Source organism: Nymphaea colorata, chromosome 14 (assembly GCF_008831285.2).
Source record: "Nymphaea colorata isolate Beijing-Zhang1983 chromosome 14, ASM883128v2, whole genome shotgun sequence".
Classification (NCBI taxonomy): domain Eukaryota; kingdom Viridiplantae; phylum Streptophyta; class Magnoliopsida; order Nymphaeales; family Nymphaeaceae; genus Nymphaea; species Nymphaea colorata.
In genome coordinates, this window is record NC_045151.1 from 378,299 (window position 1) to 388,726 (window position 10,428).

A 10,428-nucleotide genomic window follows, 5' to 3' on the forward strand; every position below is an offset into this window, starting at 1 on the left:
AAACTACATATTGAGATTAATCCTAAGATTGAGTACTGGACATAATCACACAATGCTTCCCAAAACAAGATCATAGTGTCATTAGAACAAGTGTTTAAGGAACACAATTTCTTGGATTAAGGGATATAGTGTAGCTGGTCATAGTAAGGGTATGTAAAAAGGCAAGTTTTCAGTTCAATTCTATAGGTGTTATATTGTGCTATAAATGGTGGGGCATGATACATAAGTTCAAGGGTGTGCAGTGCTACCGTCATTGATGCAATGCGACCCATGACCAGACAAAAGGAGGTAGGTCTCTAGTTCAATTTTTGGTGCAGTGCTGCCACTATTGGTGCAATGCAACCCATGACCAGGCAAAACGGGTTGGGGGCCTTTGGGCCCCTTTTTCATGAGGTGGGAAAGTAAACTTGGGAATGACCAATTGAGTTGCACTTGCTAAATATACACAAATATACACATAATGCAATATCTTATATGTGTAGCGAACCAACATCAATGGGTTAAAGCAAGTAAGCAACCTGCTTGTGGACAAGCCAGGTTTGGCTCAATGTTCATAAGACAGGTCTGAGCCCAGTTCAATACTATCAAGGTTGACTTGAATTTGAACTGGACCATAGCCGAACTCGGACCTCGGGTCATGTGCAATGCTAGCTATGGATTCCTCAATGCAAAAACCTCAGACCTTGGCTGCAACTCTACTCCAGACTCTCCGCGACGAGCCTGCTTGCCATGGAAGACAACTCATAAGAAATGGCTCTTGTAACCACCCATATGTGAATCCAAGCATAGCCAAATCATCAGCCACACTGAATCTGAAGCTGAAGGCATTCTCTTGGGTCAAGTCAGACATCAGACAGACATGTTAGTCTAGGATTATAATGGAAGCTGTATGTTGGGTCAGGCTGAATCTAAAAGCTTAGGCGCCCTTACTTCATCAAACTCACTTAAGCCCTTTGAAACATAAGATTGGGGATGTCAATGAATTGAATTCAGATCCTGACTGAAATACTTCAGAAATGTTCGAACATGAAAACAATAATCAATATCCGATTAAGAAATCAGATCCGATTTGATTTATTAAACATCTGGTCGGTCCAATTAAGATCTGGTTGCAAATAAATATTTCATTGAATTCAGATTTGGAAAGTTTCAAGTTAAGATCCAATACCTGACACGACTTGCAATATCCATGTATTTTGAAAGCTGCTTCTTAACATATCACAATGCAGTTCAGATTTGATTGTGTATTTAAAAGTTATATTTGGCTTCATATGTGAAAATTAGATTGAATTTTGATTGTGAATTTTAAAATTGGACTTGGATATGGTACAAGCTTTTATTTATTCATTATTTGGCTCCTAATTCTAATCCAAATAGGTGAACAATCGAGAGAATATATAGAGTAAAGAGTGAATCCAATTCGAATATAGTCCATTGACTTCCCTACCTAAGATTGAATCCATTTTCCGTATCCATAAACAAGCAAAGACATTATGTGATGTACTCATCACTTGGGCATGTCAGTTTCGCCCTTTTCGTGGCTCCTTGCCCATGTCAACAAGAGCAGACTTCCCGATTTGGAGGATGACTTTGGTGCCATCGAGCAAGGTAAAGTTGGTGTTTGATTGGGTTAATGATATATTGCCTCAGATACCCCAGGCAATCAAACATGGAAAAAAAAATGGCTGATTTTTTTTCACGTTGAGATCCAACATCTCACATTAATGCATGCATGAGCAGAGCCTTTTGATCACCTGGAAAACCCAGTAGAAAGACCAGATGGTTTTCTAACAAACTCATGGAAATCATCTCAAGAATATGGCACAGATGGTTCATAGGTTTTCACGGCAAAGTTTTTCTTGATTGTTGATTCAGAAGTTTGTTTTTTCAGGAAAACCTTCAGAATTCAAAAATTTTGACAAACTAGTTTCGAAAAGTTAAGATTTTTTAAATATTTTTTTCTCACAGAAACTTCGATTAACATCCAAAATTTATTTAAGTAATATGTTTAAAATGTTATTAATTAAGAAAATGGAAAACATATACCCGACAAGGTGATAATTTCATTTTAGCATTCTTTTTCAAAATATTGCAATTTCTTCACTTCATTCAGTTTTCTAGTAGTCTTTTCGCACAAGAATGCTAGCTTATGTGGCAATGTTTCAGATATCACATAAGAATGTTGATGCAGAGAAATTGTATCATCGACACTTGAAGAATTTGTAGGCAGAGCTGGACTGACTCAGGTGACTCCAGTACGTATTCACGTGTGACATGCATGCCTAGACGTAGCACTTGTTTATGCCTGCATGCTTGCACAGGAACAAAAGCTAGTAAAGAACTTCCATCATGTATTACCAGAAAATAAACGGATAAACTATACAAAACATTTTTCGCTACTCAAATCATTGCCGACATGGACTTACGATTTACTGCACAAATATTAAAGTCATTGCGTTCTATTCCATTCTCATGAGAGACAAGAATGGAGTTACTGTTAAGATTATCTCATTCCCTTGAAAATATCAGCGCTTGTAGGTTCTTGAGAATCGCATCCATCACGGCAGGCGAATGTCTGGTACCTGAAAGTGGCAAGTGCTTTGTTGTTTCAGCTCGATCAAAGTAAAACGCACCTGACGTCAATTTTTCTTTTGGCTGCAAAGCTAACCACAGAATTGTGTCTGCCCCCTGCTCTATAGTTCTGAGGTTACCAGATAATCTGAATGTTTGCACCTTGTAATCAGATGGAGTTCTCATAGAAAAGTTTTCAGGAAAAATCATCAGGTGTAGAGAGATCAAATGAATGAAAAGACTTTCACCTTTTGGAGAGACCCGGTAAGCTCTTTGCAACACCAGGTGTTTCGGACCAACCTGGATGCATCGAATAGAAGCCAATGCCTTTGTGGCTGTACAACTCCGCCCATTTTTCCGTCAATGCAACCTGAGATAAAAAGTAATGGAACAAATTTCAACAGGTATTGCCTAATACTAGTGAATGGCTACCCAGGAAATTTCTCTTAAAATCCAAGAACCTTCTGCTTCCTTTTCCCTTGTCCTCTTTTTCCGATTTACAATCAGGGTAGAAGACGTGACTGAGTTAAGTTGTTCTGGCTACTCCACCTTGTCAATCTTATTAAATGTCTTGATCACATGCTTTATCAAATAGAAATATAACAGGAAAGAAAGAAGACTTGTTTATTTATATAAAGTACCAGTGATGGCAAAAAAAGTTAATGGAAAATATGATCTTATGAAAAGACAAATTTGCTTGCGACCTAAGAATGGGAAACTGTGAATGTAATGCAATCTGTATCACATCAACACAACTGGGTTGCAGGCCCACAAAACTAGGATAATTGGAATAAGTTAAATATAGTAGTGAGGTTATGCATTATCCTTTTAATTTCCTGTTCTGCCTGTTCAAGTACATGTAGTTCAGCTACGCTCATTTAGGTTGTCTTTTTTGACTTGGATACTTTGCTGCCTTTTCACGTTATTCATCCCCCAACAGCTACGCTCATTCAACCAAGGATACTAAACTTCAACCTTCAGATGTTTCTATTGCAATTCAAGCTTCATAATCCTAATCCAAGAATCAGAAAATAAGCACATAGAGGCATGCAAAGAGTAGGTTTTCTACACAATAGAATAGCATAAACACATCCACCAGTTTTCATGTAGGAAAAGATACAAGGATGTTTAATGGATCCATTGATAATGCATTTTAGGGAGCACAACTATCGCAGTCCATGTAATGGCTCGATCCTAAACAGACCCAACAGCCAGGTAAGGAAGATTCTGATCAAGGTTAATAAGACACTATTTTCATGTATTAATTTGTCTTCAAACATGATATTTCAGATAATTTCTCAAGCAGCTCTGCAGTCATGAACTGTAAGCCACTTATTTTTGCCATATCAAACCTAAATCTTAAAGCACAGAAAACAAATCATGTAAACACAAACATTTGATGTTCTGATACATGTGAAAAAGAGTGCATACCACTATAGATGTCATGGTTTGTAGTTTGTACACACACACACACATGAGAAGGAGGAGGAGGAGGAGAATGAGAGAGAAACTAGCAAAAACGCCTGACAGTGATGCTACATTGTTCAATGTTTTCTAGAAATATTTATTCACCTGAATTCGCTTGTTTCGTGCATACTGCACAGTCCCATCAAACTTAGGTTCACTGAACTGCAACAAGACAAATTCAGTCAGCATCCATTACTAAGCTCTGAAAATTTCAGACATTGACAAGCAAGCGAATAAAATAATTCCAAACATGAGACAGCCAACAACAAAACATTTGGAAATCTGAAGACTGAAACTTGACCGAAACTTGACCGAGCACATAACATCTGAGAAAATAATGAAGATGTGCCTAAACATTAAGATGCAGACTACTCCGACCTGGAAGTTTCTAAATTCATTAACATAAGCTAAATGGAGCGTCTAGACCAACCAAGCATAAGCATATAGGAATCTGGAGCAAATGCGCTGTCCCTTTTAGTGGCCATGAAAAGGGAGTTCCTTTCTTATTGGGATTGAAGTTTCAATAATCTGACCTGCCTCTCCTATAGCAAGTTGACGTCATTTTTTAGATCAAATTATAGATAAGTTGAAAAATTCCTTGACTAGCTGCACTTGGACACATGGAGGACACACCAAGTTAATGTAGAGAATCTGCACTAGTTTGAATTCCTCCATCTCATTATCTGGATTTGTTTGGAGGAAAAATAATGGAGCATATGAAAGCGTTACTTTTACCAACATGAATAAACGGTAGCCAAAAAGTTTAATAGTTTATTGTAAAATTATAAAAAAAATAGAGAGAAAGAAACTAAAATGCAGACATGTATACAAGTTCGTTGTTTTTTTCTAGGGTATAAATGTGCAGCTGGGGACTTATTTACCTAATGTACTACCTGTAAGTTATCTGTTAAATCTTGTGTGTACATTCCACCTGAGGAAACTGTTATAACTCGTGCATCAGGTGCTGCTTGCTCCAACAGTGGCAAAAACAGTTGTGTCATAGCATAAGTTGCTACAACATTTACTGCGAAGTTGAGCTCCAATCTAAGAAAAGAAAAAATTTCAGCTGAGATGAGCACAACGGTATCAAGGACTACTTGACATGCAAAGCAGCTTAAAACTATTAGCGTTCATCATGTGAAAAACATAATAATTAACTTACCCATCTGCAGTAGTAACACGGTGGTGCTCAAGCAATCCGGCGTTATTAACCTGAGGTGAAAGGTACTTCACTATGACTTTAAATTTGTATTAAGAGGACCATAAATAACTATTCAAGGAAACAGTTTGTAAAAATTCCACATAGTAACAGCATAGACTACAACATCCATCTACAAATAGGTGATTTATTTCGTGACAATTTTGTTGTCATCCCTGAGTCATGATAGGTGGTGACCAGTGCAAACCAAGTTTGCATTTTCTGTCCTTTTGTAACCTTCTGAAATATACAACAGAAACATGATATTCTTGCGTAATAACTATAATGAGCATAAATGAATCAAGCATTACAGAGGTGCTATACCAAGACATGAAGTGGTCGTTCAGATGAAGAAAATCTGGATGTAAATGACTTGATTTCGCTCGTGGAGGAAAGGTCACAAATCTGCCAATACAAGATTTTAAACGTGGAAATGAGCATTCTTTAGAAAAAATTTATGAAGCAGCCTGCCTAAAGCAGACACAATCATGACCAATGGCATTAAGCTTTCAAATATCAACTGTCGTTTATTTTCTTTCCACACCAGTCTGCTGATGTGTTTGAAAATATTCTAAAAATAAGTGTTTTTTTTTTATTCATTTGATGCCACAAATTGAAGGAGATGATGACAAAGAGATGCAGGAAGTCTGAAAAGCCATATACCTCAAGGTGTACATTAGGATTACCCGTCTTTGTCTTAATTTCAGACAATGCAGCTTCTCCCTTCTCTTTATTACGGCAAACCATGTATACAGTTGCGCCACTGAAAAGCTTGTGAGGAACACATGGTCAGGAGTAGTCTATAAAAAAATATTAGGCAACCTACCAATGGTCCAAGAAGACAAGAATTAAATATTTCAGCCATTACATTTTATTTAAATGTTAATATGAAGGAAAAATAAAAAAACTTATGCCCCAGAAAGCATCATTTCACAAATACAAAGGAAGAAAGAAGACATATGCATGCATATATGTATTCATGTGCATAGGAGGGAGAGAGAGAGAGAGAGAGAGAGAGAGTTTTGTTGGTGATGACAGTAAAATACAAACTACTCACCGTGATGCAAGACCCTCTGCAGTTGCATAGCCAATTCCAGAGTTTGCTCCAGTGACCATGCAATTTTTTCCTGTCATCTGGATTTCCATGTCTTCTGCTTTAAATCGCTTGGCATTGTCCCTAAAGATGCAAAGCAAGCATGAGAAATCACAGAGCAGCTACATGTTTTCGAAAAGTTAATTGGAGTAAAGGTCGTGCCAGTAGATCAAAGGGGGACTTCACTGATTCACATTGTGGAGTCCTAAGTGACAGGTATGCAGACCATTTCTCTAATGTTTTTATCCTTTTATTTCCCTTGCTTCATTTATGTTTATGTTTAATATCATTGAGATGTGCATGAACCATCTAAGAGCTTCATGTTTAACTTTGTTGTTTTCAAATTATTCCCAAATGTTGTTTGGCACTCATACTGTTATTGACTGTAGTATTGTCAACTTCAACATGCTTCACGTTCTGTTTTTATGACAATGATCTTCAAAATGTTGCCTTCCTACCCTTTCACATATTCACCATTTAGACTTTTCTTTCTCTTTCCTCCTGTCCAGGACTTGCCCTTTATACCTTGCTAGTGGCCACAACGAAGCAGACAGTTTTGCTAGTCTTACTGCTAAAACTACATTAGGAGAGCTTTAATATTTTTCTGTGCATGTCACATGTCTGTTAGATAATCCAGGGGAAGAACCAGAGAAGGCCAGGACCCTGGCTCCCCACCCATCTCCTGAAATTTTATAGAGAGTAAAAGATCTCTGTTCTCCCAACCCCTTCTGGAATCTTGACAGAAATAATAATTTCCCCCTGCATAAAGTTTATGTGCACCCATACAAGTCATAAAGTTACCATTGCGTTATATGTCCATAGAAGATTATTGATCAGTAAATTTTCTTCATACTCCTGTAATACATTAAATTCAAAAAGCTTTGGTATATATGTGCCTTGCCTTCAAAAGGCTAAGCGAGTTGCCTGGGCTTATTCCTAAATCAGTGTTATGGTGAAACCATTATAAGAAATATCACTCTGCTTTCTATCACCGAGGTTTTACTTGGGTATTAATCAAAAAGCTTTTTTGAGAAGAAAAAAACATAAGGGACTTAAATATATCTATATCTATATACACACACACACACAAAAAAAAAAATTATGATTTGAGTTTTATAATATTTTTCTTAGAGAAAATCAAGGCAATTAATAAAATATTACAAGAAACCTCCAAAAAATTAAAAATTATTAAAAATTCTAACAAACGAAAAAACATGAAAATTTTCATTTGGTATTTTTTTTTTCCAAAATATTTTTCATATTTTTCAGTTTTCCTTCATTTCCTGTTTTCAACAGTTTAAAGAAACCATATCTGTAACAATTGTTAGACTTACATGTGCATCCAATAGAGACGAAAATGGAAGATACCTAGACAGCAATAAACTTAAAGCACCAAACATGTCATCCGTGTCAGGCTACTGCCTATTGGTCAGCAGTATTTAAGGACAACAGTTTATAATTCCACGAACTAATAAAATCATAAAAATAAGAAACTACACCTGAGGAAGTCTTCCTCAAAACTGCCAATAGTTACAGGCAGTGTTGTACGTATCGTACGATACGTATCATCGCGTTTCAAAAATGCGATACGCTACACTACATGTATCGTATATTTACGATACAGGCACTGTATCGTACGGTACGATTACGTACGTCACGATATAGGTATGATACAGTTACGATACGTTAATTTTTACTGATTTTTTTAGATTTTTTTCTATATTTTTTTTAAATACGATATAGTTCGATACGTTACGATATAGCGTATCTTAAAGCCAGACCGATACGGCTTACGATACGCTTTTTACAACAACTTACAGACATTTAAGCCTTACTCGACTCAAAAGATGATTAAACCCAGTTTCCTCTGCTAGGAATCAGGTCAATGCAATCAGGTGGATAGGTGAATAGCACCAAGATGCCAACAAAGCTGGCGGCTATTACAGTAATTCTAAATTTGAACAAAAAAATAATCTTAGTCGAGCTTTAGCTTTCGAAAAGAATATACCATGGAACCACCATATCAGAAGCACACAACATAAAATTTGTTGAATCACTCACAGTTTTGGGTTTCTCCGCTTATTGTGCCAAATGGATGCGCTTGCATAAATAAATCATGCAAATTGTTAGACAAATTAATTAATTAAATATATAGCACGATGTTCATCAACGAAGCCCATCTTCATATTTTTCACAGCTGCCAATGATCAGAATTTGTGAAATATGATGAACTTCAAATTTCATTATTCATCATCACCTCTTAGCAAAATCCCTCATGATTTCTCTGAAACTGTCATACAGGACATCCATCCATGTTGGTTCAAGGATGAAAGGTTTTAGTTACTTACCAAACTCAGCAATTTAATACCATGGTCAAACTGTCCAGTATTATGGAAATTCGAACTTTAATGCCCCATAACAGTTTAACCAATCATGATTCCAGAAAAAGCAACCATGATTGTGTTTTTTTTTTTGTGAAAGCTTCATGGTGACAATAATGCAACAAAAATTTCAGCAGTACGTCAAGGGACTAAAGTAGAACACTAATGCTGGGGTTTTTACTCAATGACTCGGATGCTAATAACAGATTCAGGTACTAACATCATTGACGACGAACATCTTGCACTGAGCTAATTAGCTCTAAGAAGACACCTGCACTGTCATAGGAAAGGTTGAAAAAATAACCATGTGATGTAGTTTTTAATCATCATCAGCGAGACTCAGAAGATACCCACAGCTTCAGTACGAACCTTTTAACAGCTTCCAACTTCCCACCAAACATACACATACCATAAATATCGACTACCGTAGGCTACATACAAGATAAAATGTTCCAGGGAAATAATCAAACAGAGGAATTTAACATGAGTAACTTCAATAAACAATTTATATATATATATATAAAGTGAGCAAATGGAGATAAATTCATCTCCAAACCCCAAAACTTCTATAAATTTTGTACAATATTATCCAGGAAAAAACATGCATATCGTTACCAGAATGAAAAAAGGTATTACTAATAATGGGGAATAATCCACATTCAACAAACAAACTGATTAAATTGAAAGGGAGCAAGAACCGCACTCGAATCCAGATTTTGTGAAACGTAAAAATCCGTAGAGACCAAAAGCAGCTGTCCTGAATCCCTGAACACCAAAAAAAAGATTTTTATAGTATTGTTCGTCGTACACATATACAGACAAAGATAAGATTAAGGGGAGCTGTAAATAGGGCCAACCAAAGGCAGAGAGATGAACATAAAGGGACCTTCTGAAGAAACATTGTAGAGGGTGGGGCTGGGAAGGGAGAAATCGAGATAGTGGTCGGTGCTTGGCGGCTGCCGTCGAGGAAGACTTGCCGGTGCTTCTGCCAATCCAACGAGCATGGCCGTCAGATATGTATAAAAGTAGGGAACTCACCCTTTGCCGTCCTGTGCAGTTGAAAACAGTGTGTGGTTCGAAAGCTGTCCACGCCATCCATTAGATGCATTTGACGGCAATGTAACGGCTAAACCGGCAATGCCTCTAAACAAGACTTCCCGCCATCCTGTCTCCTGCTGCTCGCTAGTATTCATTCTCAGCTAATATTCTTCAGTGTTCGAGTGTAATTAGTATGAGACGTTAGTACCAAAGTTATTGGAAATAACAAAAATAAAGAAAGCTGTGGGGAGGATGAGGAAAGACGAACGGTTTAGTGATAACCTGTCAGCAACCTATCTTTTATTATATAGTTAAATCTTAACCTGGAGAATCTCTTGTCTCAAAGATTATAAGATAGCATTTGATAGTTTCATATTTTTGATTAATTTTGATTAAAGACTACATAAGAATGTGTGTTTTGGGATTCTTAAATTTGAACCAAAATGTTAATGTTGTATATTAAAAATCATAGATTTAAGGTCGGATGAAGGCGATTGATCTTAAATTTATAGATCTGGATTTCAGATCATCGCGGATCACAAATATAGAGTGAAACAAACACAATCTAAAAGATTTGAGATTCACATTGTATGGTCCAATGTTTCCCTGTATTAATTTTTGTGTGTGTTGCAAACCAGTTATCACCAATTTCATATCCCTTCTGATCTAAGATCCCTAAG

General features: G+C 36.7%; 1 protein-coding gene across 1 annotated transcript; it reads right to left on the reverse strand.

Moving 5' to 3' along the window:
• Positions 1 to 2,334: 2,334 nt before the first annotated feature.
• On the reverse strand, positions 2,335 to 9,859 carry LOC116267397 (uncharacterized). Its single transcript, XM_031649081.2, has 10 exons — positions 9,597 to 9,859; positions 9,414 to 9,475; positions 6,294 to 6,413; positions 5,900 to 5,999; positions 5,561 to 5,641; positions 5,201 to 5,250; positions 4,932 to 5,082; positions 4,144 to 4,200; positions 2,820 to 2,941; positions 2,335 to 2,719 (listed from the first exon to the last, which is right to left on the reverse strand). The coding sequence occupies exons 1-10, from the start codon at positions 9,609 to 9,611 to the stop codon at positions 2,509 to 2,511; spliced, it is 969 nt and encodes a 322-aa protein (XP_031504941.1). The 5' UTR covers positions 9,612 to 9,859; the 3' UTR covers positions 2,335 to 2,508.
• Positions 9,860 to 10,428: the final 569 nt, after the last annotated feature.

Coding starts and splice junctions, on each gene's coding strand:
- LOC116267397 (XM_031649081.2), bottom strand. Junction 6,000..6,293: donor GCAGAGGGTCTTGCATCACG/GTGAGTAGTTTG, acceptor CAAGCTTTTCAG/TGGCGCAACTGTATACATGG. Junction 5,083..5,200: donor CGTGTTACTACTGCAGATGG/GTAAGTTAATTA, acceptor TTCTTTTCTTAG/ATTGGAGCTCAACTTCGCAG.